We start from the raw sequence: 13,130 nt of genomic DNA, 5'->3' as shown, positions 1-13,130 counted from the left end.
CTGAGGGTCGTTGCTTGCCTGAAATCCGGCCTCTTCCAATTACGTGGGCCAAGGCAGCGCCGGGGAGCTTGTCGCAACGCCGCATTCTTTGGCTGCTACTCCAGAGTTGGGTTCCATAGGTCATGCCCGGGAATCTGCTTGTCCTTAAAGGGAGGTTTTTGGCTTGGCCTTGTTCCATGTCAGCCCAGCGAGCGGGGCCTCTGACCTGCAGACCCCACTCCAGCCTGCAGGCTGGGGGAGCAGGCGGGTCAGCCCTGGCGGAGGGCGGGCGTCTCAGCGAGCTGCTCTGGTGATTCTGGCCCCGCTCGGGCAAGGCTGCCTGGGAAGGTGAGTGCGCGGGATTACACGTGGCAGTCCTGGCAGGCCAGTAAGGCAAGATCTCCACAGGCAGCATCCTTTACTCTGCTCATTTCCGAGGGGTGCGCAGAGTCACCCCGACATTCCAATAGCTGCCACAGCGTGACGGCTCAGCTCCTTACTCACTGGGGTACAGCTCGTGGGTAAGCGCGCTCCTGCGCACGGGGCACATCGCTCGGCAGGTCTCATCGACTCATTTCCTCCACCCAGACTCCCACAGGGCTGCAGGCAGGCGCTGGCGGCGAGAGCCCTGGGTGGCCTGCGGGCCTCCAAGCCGTGCCCCCCAGTCTTTAGGGAGCTACTCAGCAGGCCTTTCTCCAAGGACCCACGGCTACTGTTGCACAAACAAATGCAGGTCCCGCCTCGTCCCGTGCCGCGGACACCTTCTCCCAAACCCGCCATTTGTGTTTAACCTTGGTCTTCACCACCACACAGAAACCGCCAATGTTTCTCGTGGTAAAATCTCTTTCCCCTTATTATCTTTTAGTTTTCATGTTGTATTTTAAAAAGACCTTCCTACACCAGGGATATAAAATTATCCTCTGTTTTCTTCAGTAACTTTTAGGCTGACATTCTGCTTTTCTCCTCTGGAACTAGTGTTTGCGCACAGCTCGAGGGAGAGCTCTGCCCCTCCCTTTACTGGGTGGCCAGTTGTCTTCCAAGCCTCATTTATGAAACAAGCCACCTCCTGCCACTGACAGCGCCACCTGTCCGACGCCGCGTCCCCGGCTGGCAGACGAGGGAGACACTGACCACGTCACCAAGCACCAGGTGCCATCTACAGGGACCACTGTGGCTTTTCTCGATTAGTTGAAGCTGGACAAGGCTGAGGCACGGTCAGCCTCCTCCTACCTCACTTTCCATGACCCGAGTCCCCGTGTTGGGACCCCACCCTCTGGACAGTGTCCAGGGTGAAGCACTGAAGCGGGGAGGGGGTGAACATGTCTCTGGTTGCCCAGCTACCGGGGGCCCGGGAGGCTTCCTTTCTCTCCAGGGAGGGCAGCCAGCCAGCCCACGCACCCCCAGGGGAGGGCCCTGGGACTGTGTCCAGAGTCCAGCCTCCAGACAGGAGTCAGGCAGGCAGAGCCCCCACGCGCCTGCCACCAGCCCACAAATCAACACACAGACCAAGTGCCCAGTTTAAACAGGGTTTTCAGTACCTGAAATATCATCTGACGTCCGGCCGTGACCATCTCAGCGAGTCCTTCACCGCGCGGCAGCCCCACAGGGCCAGGGCGCAGCCAGAGGCACTCTGAGGGGGGCCGCCAAGGAGCAGCAAGTCTCTTCCCTCTCCGCCCACTGCTCACTCTGCCCCCAGCCTCCGCCTCCCGGCAACACTGCCCCCGCTTGTCACCCCAGGCCACGCAGGCGCCACATGACCTTGGTTCTCCTCAAGCCCGCTCTTGTCATGGGCCACCCTGACGCCAGGCAGTTACCTGCTCGGCCTCCTGTCCCTGCGTCTCCTCCAGCCACGCTGGGAAAAGGATGGGGACTTGAGCCTGCACCCCAGGGGCGGCGCTCAGAACCTGCCGCAGAGTCCTGCAGTGCCACCGGGCCCTGGGCCTCCTCTGCTCTCTCTGGCGTCTGCCCTTTGGGCCCAGCTCTGGCTCGCAGGGCGCCCCGAACACAGACGCAATAAACAGGAAACCAGGGCAGAGCCTCGGTCGCAGGTCTGAGAGGTAGATCGGGATGGGGTCCCCAGTGTGGCTCGTCCAACCCGACCTGACATTGGTGATAAGAGTCCGTCTCTGTGCATGATCGTTCTCTTCCGGCCACGGAAGTCCTAGCCCAGGCGGAGGCGGAAGGTGGCGATCTCCATGGGCTCCAAGTAGACGTCGGTGTTGTTGGAGGGCGAGGCCAGCGGGTACAGCAGCGTCAAGGAGGTGGGCTGAAGGAAACCCACGTCCAGGCCACGGAAAAGGCTGCCCAGGGCCACCTGCACAGAGGGCCCGAGGTGTTGGCTGCGGTGTGGACACGCTGGGCCCCACAGCCCTCCCTCTGCAGAGGTTGTCACCTCCTCAGAATCTCAGAGAAGCGCGGTGAAGGGGTCCACGTAGACATATGGGCTTGTAAGGGGCCCTGAGCCCCCCTTAGCCTCAAGGCCAGCCCCCCGGGGACAGGGCAGCACAGGAGCTGGGACGTGGAGACACTGGCCCTGGACTCTGTTGTGGTGTTTTCCACTCCGCTCCATGAGACCCCTCCTCACGGAACAGAGGCTGTCCCAAGTCCCGGCTAGAACTTGCCTTCTGGGCCTCTGCAGCTTTGACCACACAGGCCCACAGCTTCCCCTTTCTCTCCAGAAAGCCCCAGAGTGACCCCATCACTGCCACCCTGCTGTCCTGGGTGCCCATCCCATCTCCAGGGCCTGCCGTTCCCCAACCTGGCCGCTCACCTTGCCTTGGCTTGTGGTGCAGTTGAAGCCTAAGTTCTTGGCCTCGAGGCCACAGTCGAAGCCCTTGCGGTGTAAGATGAGGGCGGCCTCTGCCGAGGGCAACACAGCATCCTGGATAAGAGCACACGGTGGGGAGGGGTGTGTGTGTGTGGAGGGCCAGCTCTGAGGGCGGCAGGCATAGGAGGGCTCGTGAGGAGGCCTAGAGGGCACTTACCTCGGCCTGCAGCGCACGCAGGTTGAGCAGATGGAAGTCACAGGGCAGGGAGGACACCAGGGGGTGAAAGGAGCGCAGGGCAGGGCCGGGCGGTGGCTGCGTGGTCACAGGCAGGGCCAGCGCTGGGCTGTTCAGGTGGGCGGAGGTCAGGTGGCTGAGGAGGGATGGGTAGCTGGCGGGGTGGTGGTCCTGGACCTGCAAGGTGGGTGAGAGTGGGGTGAGGAGCAGCCGCACCCCCGGGGCATCTAGGAAAGGGCCTGCCAGTGAGTGAGGGCACGTGGGGCCTGGCTGCGCGGCCTCCAGACACACCAGCTCCCTGCCCCGGGGGTTCGGCTCCCACAGCAGTTACCACAGACTCGCTGTGGGCTTCCCCAGGGAGCCTGGGTCTCCGGTGAGAACATGCCCCACTCATCAGAGAAGCTGTCCTCGCCCCTAGGCCCGCAGCGCCACTGGCTGCTGGGGACGTGCTCATCCTCTGCCGCCGGCGACCCCCACTCGCGACCCGTACTCCCTGGAGGGTCAGGTCCTGTCTTCAGAGCGCGTGTCCCTCCCAGACCTTAAAGCAGGCGCTCAGCATCCACTTGGTGATGGAAGGGGGCCACAGACGTGGAGGCTGGCGGCAGGCTTTGTGTGGGCTCCGGCTGGGGGACTACGTGCTAAGCGTGCCCCCGGCCACCCTTGCTCCCCATCGTCGCTCCTGGGACTCTGAAAGGTCAAGTCCCTAAGCGTGGCTGCCAGGGTGGAGAAAAGGCGGGCTGGCAGGCGCAGAGCCATGAGCTGCGCGGCCGGGGCAGAGGGCCGGGGAAGGAGAGCGCACGAGGGGCCCGGGGTGCGTGAGGCCGAGCAGCGAGGCTCCAGACTGTCCCCACGCAGGAGGCAGGCCTGTTCCGCCTTTGCAGCGCTCCCCAGCCTGGGCTGAACCCCAGGGCCACGCCCGGGGACCGGCCTGACCGGGGACCCTAGGAGAGGCAGAGAACGAACCTCGCTGCCCAGAACTCGCCGCTCCAGCAGGAGGCGGAAGTGGTTCCGGGTCCTCTTGTTGTCCTTGAGCCCCTGGCCGAGGCCCCGGTTGTCGTCCTGCATCAGCCGCCGGTCCAAGATCACCTCCAGCTGGCCTGGGGGCGGAGACCATGAGCCCCTGGCCTGCCACCAGCTACCCACAGGCCGGGAGGGACAAGCCCCACAAGCACCCTAGAAGGGAGCCACTGGGAGAAGCAGCCGAAGGAGCCCGAGCGTCCCGGGGGGAGGTGGCAGGGCCTGCCGGGGACCAGGCTGCAGGGCCAGGCGCACCGGCCACACCGCGGGCCTTCCTGGCTCGGGCAGTTTGTTGTGTCAGAGTTTAGCCGGAAGACGAGTTCTGGTCCTGCGCAGGGACAGCCTTGAGCTCCACCCACCGCCTTCGTCAAGAGGCAGGGACGAGCGGGAGGCTGGAGGCAGGTCAGGTGTCCTCTGGGACACCCAGGCAGGGGCAGGTGATCACATCTCTTTCCAGGGCTGCGGCAGTGGGGCCCAGGCCTCAGCCTCCCGCTGATGCTCTGGGGGTGTCCTATGGCCAGCTCTAGGCCAGCCCCTCGTGTGCTAGTTCTGGTGCTTCAGAACGCCATTCTCTTTTCCAGCCCCATTAACGGGACAAGGGCGTCTATTTTTCTCCTCTGCAAACTACCTCATGGTAACATCAAATGCACTTTTCGAGCTGTCGCTACTGCCGGTCCTGGCCAGGAGATGGGCGGGACACACCTAGGTGAGAGCCCCCCCCCCCCCCGCCTGCAGGGGCCCTCACCATCGTGCAGGCTGGAGACGCCCAGCGCCTGGGCAGTGTGCAGCGTGAGGCGGTTCTGAGCGTCCTGGATATAGGCCATGACGGGCATGGGGTAGAAGTTGGCCTGCAGGGGCAGCTTCTTCAGGTATCGCCGGGGCTGCACCTGTGGAGGGAGGGCTGGCACGTCAAAGGCATGAAAGCACCATTTGGGGCACAAAGGGTTCCCACGTCTGAAAGGTCCCTGACTACTCTACCCTCCACCTCCTCCTGCTCCGTCTGAGCCGCCCCCAGCACTGAGGACAGCTCAGCTCTGCACTTGGGTCTCCAAAAGCCTGGGGCGCAGGACTCACCTGGAAGCCATTGAGGTCCGTAAAGAAGATGCCCTGGCTGGCGATGTCCGTGTGGATGCGCAGGGCCAGCTCCTTGTTGACGTGGTCCCGGATGTCCACCAGAGTGGAGACGTCCAGAGACAGCCCCTCCACCCCTGGGCACGGGGACAGGAGAGCACTGAGGGTGCAAGGCGGGCCCTACCCGAGGAATCGGGCTGGGGGACACCGTGCCCTCGGGGGGCAGCAACCAGGGCGGCTGTGGACAACCTCACTCCAAGAGAATGAAAGTTTGTCCAGGCCGGAAAGTGGCCAGAAGAGCAGAGCAGCCACTGCGGCAGCCATGCTCCTTGCAGACCTGCCGGGCCGTGGGCTCACCTGGCAGATTGTAGAGCCGGACCACCTGGTGGACGTGCTCGTAGTAGGCAACCACCTCGGAGAAGAAAGGGCCTTCGGTGACACGCAGCACTGGGGGGTCCTTGGGGACATAGGGCTGAGGAAAGAGCAGGGGGCGGCTGACACCACCCCAGAGGCGGGGGGGGGGGGTGGGGGGGGTGTCTCCCGCCAGGCTCAGCCTGAAGGCCAAAGCGGAGCCCCACCCGGACCCCGCCCCAGAGATGGCAAGCCCCGGCCCCAGGCAGGGATGGCCTGGAGGAGGGAGCGGCCCCCAACCCAGGCCTCCCTTCACTCTCCTCCAGGTGGAGGGGCCCCCAGGGGCGGCCCCTGCCCGCGGGGTGCCCGCGAACCTGGGCTTCGCCATCAGGCAGGAAGAGGTAGGCTCCGCTCTTGTCTTTGGACGTGCGGGTGCCATAGATGAGGAATTCCATGTCCACCCGCTGCTCCTGCTCCTCGTCCACCCTTCGGATGCTCTGCCAAGAAACACAGCCCTGACCCCTGGCCCCAGACCAGCATGTCAGGCCTGCCCTCTGGGAGGGCGCAGACTAACTTCCCCAGGAGCCACGCCCGGCTCCCCCCAGCTGTCAGCGGTGAGGAGCGCCACACCCAGGCCACCGACAGTGGGGGCAGCTCTCGGCCGAGGCCACGGCAAGCACCTCCTCCAGCCCCTGATCCTTTACCTTGAGGAGCCCGGTCAGGCCTGAGAACCAGACCTGCATGTAGCGGTTGCTGAGGGCAAAGTCGCTGCTGCCAGAGTCGACGACGCGCAGAGGGAAGGCCTCGTGCCTGCTGACGGACAGCCGCCGGCCATGCAGGTAGACGCGTGTGGACGAGGGCAGTGTGCGGGGGCCGTCCACGCCCGGCTGCAGCTGCAGCACGCTGAGGCCCAGCGCCGGCAGGCGGATGGGCACAGACACCTGCGGGCACAGGGTGAGGAGGCAGCTGCCGCCCCTGCTGGGGACCCCCAGGGAGCCCCAGAGAGCCCACCCAGAGTGCAGGGGCGTGGCTGGCCCCTCGAGGACTTAGAGTCTCAGACCACACCAAGAGGCTGTGAAATGGATTCGGTGTTTGCTGAATGACTGAAGGAGCGAGGGCAATGTGATACTGTCTCTGCTGTTGCCATCATGGTCCTTCACCTCTGTCCAGGGACAGTCAAGTCCGGAGAGGCCCCCGCCTCTGAAGGCCCCCACGAGGGCAGGGAGGCCCTCACCTGGTAGACGTTGGGGACCATGTCGGTGGCCGAGCTCCAGTGTGCGCTGATCTGCACGGCCAGCGGCTGCCCCTCCTCCGAGAGGACGCGCACGCGGGGCGAGCTGACAAGCAGGGCCACCACGCTGAGCCGCTCCTGCTCCAGGGGGTTGAACAGCACCACGTACCTGCGGGGAGGGTGGGCTCACCCGGAGGTCTCGGGGCAGGGTCCCACAGCACCAGGAGCACCCGCCCCTGCACCCCCGTGTAGCTCACCGTGGGGAGGACTCCAGCTGGAGGACTGTGCGCTCCGGCAGGGCGTCGTGACTCAAGCGCGTCTCATCCTGGAAGAGAGGCGGGATGGAGGGGCCGGGCGAGCTGCCTCCCACGCCCGTCCAGGGATGGGCACCAGCCACCCGTGCGGGGCTGTGCCCAGGACGGTGAGAAGAGGAGCTGCACCCCAGGCCACTCTGAGGGGACTGCCTGAGCATGGGGGCGGGGGCTCACCATCTGGAGGAAGGGGGCCTCTGGGTCAAAGCGGTAGGCGTCCTTGTCCCCCAGCACCAGGTAGTGGGCTGCGTTTATGATCACCTGCTTCAGGCCCACCAGGGCGCGCAGGAGTCTGGGGACGGGAGGGGGGTGGTGGTGAAGAGGGCCGCAGAGCCCTCTGGGGCGGGGTCGGGACTGCCCAACTGCCCCTCTGGGGGAGAGGAGAGGGTGAACGGAGGGGGATCCCACCTGACCCCATAGTCCACTACCACCGCCTCCTTGGCCGTGCCGGTGATGGCATCGTGGTGCTGGAAGAGGCCCAGGGTGCGCCGCGCTTCCGTCAGGAGGGCGAAGTTCGACAGGGGGTACTGGCCGGCCAGCTCAGCGCGGCGGGCGTGGGCAACCGCCAGGCTGTACAAGATCTCTGCCCCCCTGCCGGGAGAGAGGGGTCAGCGCCTGCCTGTCCGCCCGCGCCGCCCTCCTACACTCTCCCCATGCCCGGGTCTTTGCTTGTCTCCCCACAGCCAGGCCGTGCCCCCAGGCCCCGCAGCGGACTCCCTCCAGGCCGGGGGCAGCTTACCGCAGGTGGGCTTCCAGCACTCGGTCCAGGCGCTTGTAGAAAGGCCGGGAGGTATAGTAGCCTGTCCAGTAATGATCCTCGCGGTCGGCATAGGAGAAGAAGTCGCCGCTGAGCACGGGGAAGCCTGGAGGCCGCGCCCCTGGTTCCACCCCTGTCCTCTTGTACAGGGCGTCGAAATAGTCAGACAGGGTGCCAAACTGGGCCTGTGGGGACCCCAAAAGCCCCTCAGTGCCAGACCCTCCTGGGAAGCATGGCCCCCGAGCAGCAGCTGCCATGGCCCGCATAAGCTGGGCGCCCGGGAGACCCGCCAGAGCCGGGAATGCCTGGGCTGCGTCCCCACACCTGCACGTGCAGGTCGGGCTTGCTGTTGAGGAAGTCGAAGAGCCGCTGGTAGTTGGAGAACTGGGCGTCCCACTCCTGCGGCTTGTCATAGCGGAAGTCGTCGCCCAGCGGCACCAGCAGGACGTGGCTGCGGAACAGCCGGGACTTCTTCCGGTACTGGTCCAGGAGCAGGGTGGCCCTGCGGGGAGGGGCCAGCCTGATGTCCTGGGCCAGGAACCCTGCGCCCCCTGAGCCACGGCCCTGAGTGGGCACCTCCTGGCAGGAAGGCCAGTCCCGAGCCCCAGAGTCCTGACGTTGCAGCAGCAGAGGCTCTCCCCAGGCAAGCCCCCCACTCGGGCCCCAAGCCTGACCACCCGCTGCTCCTGCACGCCCCACAGACCCCAGTGGACTGCTCCCCAGGATGCCACCCTGGGCCTGTGCCCACTCTTCTGCTCCCTCTGCAGCGTCCCCATGGGATATTCAGCACCTGCTCACCCCAGTTCCCTCAGAGGGGGGCCCCAGTGCTGGGTGCGTGAGTCCAGGGAGGGCCAGCCCCTGGAAGACCACGCCGGTGGGGCCCAGCCTGGTTCCTCGAGACATGTCGCCTCACCAGAACGAAGGGGGGCACCTCACCCTGGTGAGCCTTGCCTGGTGAGACGCCCCCCACACCCCAACCTGTTGAGACTTTTGAGGTCCTGACTCTGGCACTGCGGTCTGCCTGCCAGTTGGCCAAGCAGCGCAGCCGAGGGACGAGGCAGGCCAGGGCGCGAGGTGCTCGCCGAGGCTGTGGGCGAGGCTGCTCACCTCCTTGGCTCAGTTTCTACATAACGCCACGAGAACACACACGAGTCAGTGTTACACACTCGGGAGGGCGCCTGCCACAGCAGGACCTTCAGGTGGAATCTGCGGGTTTCCTTTCCGCCCAAGTTACTGGTGACACCAGCAGGAGAACACAGCTCTGCAGCCTCTGCTCAGGCCAGCTGGTGCAGGCACAGGCTGGGGTCACGGCCCTAAGCCGGCCATCCCTGACCCTCCACCCTCTCCTGCTCTCAATTTCCTCCTCTGGGAGGGCCCCACATGCTCCACTCCCCCTCCTGTCACAGCCTGGCAACCTCTCACAGGGCACCTGCAGCCCCTGCTTGGAGGAAACTCGCCTCACAGCCCTGGATTCTTGTTGGGACCCAGCACTCGATTTCTGGAAACAAAGGACCACTTTCTTTGCCCTTCAGCCACACGGTCCACCTCTTGGACCTCACGGAAACCGCAGCATTATCACACAAAAACCCGTTCAGCCTGTTACCACGGCCAGTCCGGATCTGGCTGAGCCACTGTTCAGCTCACCCTTCACCCGCATGTCCTGGGGCGGACGCTGGTGTCCACACGGCAGCACCCCTGGGCCCCCGAGAGAGTTTGCAAGGCTGCGGGCTGTCTGGCAAGACTGAAGGGGCACCTGCAGGGGGCTCTGTGTCCACGGGGTGGCTGCCTGGGCCAGCGAGGCCTGGAGGCCCGAGGCCGCAGGACCCTGCCTGCCTTGAGAGCCGTTCGCGCGTCAGGCAGCAGCTCTGACCGCGGCCGGGGAACACGTGCGTTCAGGAAGGGATCCATTCCGGGAAAGGGGTACCTGGGGCTGCCCAGTTTTAGGGGGAGCTCAGTTTTAGGGGGAGCTGCCCAGTTTTAGGGGGAGCTCAGGGGCTTTGGGGGGCCTGCACTCACCACCTGAGCCCTGCCCCCCGCAATGCCCCAGGCAGCAGCGCAGGCAGCAGAGGCTGGGTCCCCCAGAGGCCCAGTTTCTGGATCTTTTTGCGGTCGGCCCAGCAGTGAGTACCTCTCGGCGACATTGGCCTCCGTGATGGCCCGGGGCGGCACCTTCCAGGGACAGTTGATACGGCCACCGGGCAAGCGTTTGAAATCAAACTGGCAGCAGATCTTGGGGTCCGGGCCACAGGTGTGGGGGACATCGTAGCTGTAGAAGGGCATCATGTGGCAGAAGATGTCTGTGCTGGAGTCGGCATCTGTAAGAGACACACGCATCTATAAGAGAGCGGCCAGCAAGGCGGGGGTGGCCCTGGAGCCCAGAGCCCTCCCAGGACCCTGGTGCCACGTGCTCAGATTGGTGGGATGGACATCAGGCCCCGCAGAGGCCAGAGGTCAGTGACCCTCCTCCGTCCCCCGCCCCCCACACACACACACACACAACCTAAAGGAGAGGACTTCCGGGGTCTGGCAGTGGGCACAGGGGCAGGTCATCTGCTTGGAGGAAGCAGGGTCTTTTTTTTTTTTTTTTAAAGATTTATTTATTTATTTATTTATGCAAGCACTGGGTACAGTCAGAAGCGCGGGAGGGCGAGAGGATTCACCAGAGCCAGAGCGGGGAGCAGAGCAGGCAGAAGGACCGAAGGACACTGCTGAGGGGAGCAGCGGGCAGCAGGAGAGGTCTGCGCGCCATGGGGGACCCTCGCCCAGTGGCCGGGGATCGAACCGGCGCTGCAGAGGCTGCGGGCAGCTTTGCAACCCAGCGCTCAACCGCTGCGCCACCGGGGAGGCCTGATGCAGGGTCTTCTTCCTAGATCCCCGCTCCTTCCCAGGGAAACACTCTGCTGTGGCCCCACCCCTGGCCTTACCCCACGTCTGCCTCCACATGAACTCCAGGCTGTGGGTGGCAGCGAAGTGTTTCTTGATGGCATAATGCACTCTCTGGATCAGCATGCTGGTCAGGTTGGCACGGCGCAGCAGGTAAGGCATGGTGGAACTGTGGCCAAAAGGGTCCACAGCCCATCCAGAGCGCGGGGTGGCACCTGGAGAGGGGCAGGGAAGCCAGAGGCTCTGAGCTCTGGATCCTGGGGCCCACCTCCTACCTGCCAGCACACCAGCTCCCCAGAGCTTAGCCCAGAGAGGAGCCCATACCAATCCCTGCACAGACACCCCCTGCTGTCCACTGGGCCCAGCTGCGGGGGTCTGGGGAGAGTCCACTCCAGGCTGGACTCACCGAGGTTCCTTTCCAGCCACTGGTGCCCCTCAATGAGCTGGTCAATCAACGCAAAGTAATGGGAGTTGGCTTCGTCCGGCATCACCCAGCCTCCCGTGGCAATCTCCAGCTGCCCATTCCCCACCAGCCTGGAGGAAGGACTCGCACTCAGCGGGGCAAGACCTTTTGCCAGCCCGTGCACCGTTGCCACTGAGCCAGCAGCCCAGCCTGGGACCCAGCGCGCAGACCTGGGCCCTCCTCTCCTTCCAGCCAGCCTCCAGGCACAGCCTGCTTGCCCCTGCCTCCAGGCAAGCCCCACTCATGCTTCGCTTATGCGCTCTGAGTCCCCAGAACATCAGTGAGCCTGCACCGCTCTGGGGCAGCTCTTGTTCTCAGCCAAGATCGCCCAGCCCCTCCCAATACTGTGGCACCCCAAGCTCAGCGAGCCCTACACCCACAACCTGACCCACGGCTAGCCCCGCTCTCCCGTGGGCACTGGCCTCCGGACGGCGGCTCTCTTCTGCACATTGATGTTGTCCCACCACTTGGCAAAAAATGAGACCTCCGCCCAAAGGAAGCGCCGCCGAGGGTCCTCCTGCAGCTTGGCCACCATGCTGTTGAGGATGTGCTGTGTCTGCTCCGTGTAGTACTTGTCGAAGGTCTTGATCCAGCCTGGGGGAAGCAGGCCCTGAGGATCCTCCTCAGCCTCCCTCACCTTGCGCTCCCAGCCCAGGCAGCACGGTCTCACCTGGGTCGTTGTGTGAGTGTGGCACCACAAACACCTGCAGGTCTTCAGCGTCCCAGTCGTGGGGGCCGTAGGAGATGTCGAAGCCCTGCTTCCACACGCCACCGTCCACGTTGTCAAAGGGCAACTCCTCCGTCACGGTGAACATCTGCAGGGGGCAGCGGGCGCTCAGGGCGCACTCTAGCCACGGTGGGGGCGCAGTGCCCATCTGCCAGCTCGTACCTGCAGCTCTGGCTTCTGGCCTTGGGCCCCCAGAGCAAACTGGCAGTCTTGTGGGGAGATGGAGAAGAAGCTAGGCCGGGGCTCCGGCGGCACCACCCAGGAGCCATTGGCCGTATAGTAGGGCAGGAGGGCGGGCGGGCCCTCGGCGTTGGCGGTCAGCTCCAGCACAGAGTCCTTGATGTGGCTAATGATCTCATGGTTCTCCTCCAGCAGCTGCTCCAGCTGCTCGATGCGGTTCTGCAGCACAGAAATTTGGCTCTGCCAAAAAACCAGAAAGTGATCACCGTTGGCTCTTCTCGCACTGAGGGGCCCGCCACCTGCAGCCTGCTGCAAGCCTGCGCAACCTGGCCCGAGCCAGACCCAGGAGCCCACAGGGCCGGACGGCTGTGCTCAAACCAGGGAAGAGGCAGCGACCTCAACCCGGCATCCATCCCACAGTGTCAGGCGGACCCTCCCCCTCCAGCTTATGGTGGCAGAGATGCCATCACCCATGATGGCAGTTGCCCACCCGGAGTGTGAAAGGACCCAGTGGGGAGGAAGCTGCCTCCACTAGCAGTGGGTCAAGGATCTGGGAGGGCGCGGCAGGGCCGACAGCCGTTTTTCCTGCCTTCTCTATCTTTCTGCCATGATAGCTTTGGGTTTCTAGAAAGCCTCTTCATTGGGAAGGCACGCTTCTGTCTGGACTAACAGGGCATGCCAGCGGGGCCCAGCTGTCTCGGAAGCCAAGAAACCAGCCACAGGCCTGACTCACCCGGGGGAAGTTCCCGCCATTCTGGTGCCGGCTGGGGTCATGCTGCACTCGGTCCAGCATGAGGTAGAGTGAGAAGACAGCCACGCAGAAGATGGCAGCACCGCACACCGTCACCTGCTTCTTCAGCTTCATCCTGGCTGGCACGCACACCTGGTGGGGACACCAAAGCCGGTAGTCCTGCTGGCCTTCCCACCCAACGCCCCTGTGCCTTCTGGAGGGCTGCCCCTCGAAGAGCGGCGAATTCCAGCATGGGCACTGGGTCCTGCCCAGCCTCGCTCCCTTGGCTGAGACCGAAGGAGCACAGGTAACTGGCACCTGAGGACTGGCCCAGGCAGTCCAAGCGGCAGCTGGGGTGGAGGTGACGCCCGGTCACAAAGTTCCTGCTCTGCCTCCAGACGCCCTGTGCCACCTCCTGATGACAACCA

At 64.6% G+C, this 13,130-nt stretch overlaps 1 protein-coding gene across 3 annotated transcripts; it reads right to left on the bottom strand.

The window, feature by feature from the left end:
* Positions 1-1,536: 1,536 nt before the first annotated feature.
* MAN2A2 (mannosidase alpha class 2A member 2) lies at positions 1,537-12,864 on the bottom strand (the record flags this gene model as incomplete). Of its 3 annotated transcripts, none has more annotated exons than XM_084253524.1 (22): positions 1,537-2,293; positions 2,750-2,860; positions 2,964-3,251; positions 3,945-4,078; positions 4,744-4,885; positions 5,073-5,206; positions 5,427-5,541; positions 5,795-5,917; positions 6,125-6,361; positions 6,655-6,820; positions 6,909-6,976; positions 7,140-7,254; positions 7,371-7,553; positions 7,702-7,904; positions 8,044-8,221; positions 9,848-10,034; positions 10,644-10,817; positions 11,009-11,136; positions 11,488-11,659; positions 11,736-11,880; positions 11,955-12,212; positions 12,706-12,864. In XM_084253524.1, 22 exons carry the CDS (start codon positions 12,835-12,837, stop codon positions 2,141-2,143), a joined length of 3,546 nt encoding a protein of 1,181 aa, XP_084109650.1. In that variant the 3' UTR covers positions 1,537-2,140. The 3 variants fall into 3 exon arrangements, with proteins under 3 accessions (XP_084109650.1, XP_084109651.1, XP_084109649.1); XM_084253525.1 differs by having other exon boundaries at positions 2,964-3,158; positions 12,706-12,852; XM_084253523.1 differs by having other exon boundaries at positions 2,964-3,220; positions 3,941-4,078; positions 12,706-12,837.
* Positions 12,865-13,130: the final 266 nt, after the last annotated feature.

The sequence above is a fragment of the Talpa europaea genome (assembly GCF_964194135.1).
Source record: "Talpa europaea genome assembly, chromosome: 14".
Lineage (NCBI taxonomy): Eukaryota > Metazoa > Chordata > Mammalia > Eulipotyphla > Talpidae > Talpa > Talpa europaea.
The sequence above is the reverse complement of the archived record's forward strand: the minus strand, read 5'-3'. Positions and strand labels throughout refer to the sequence as shown.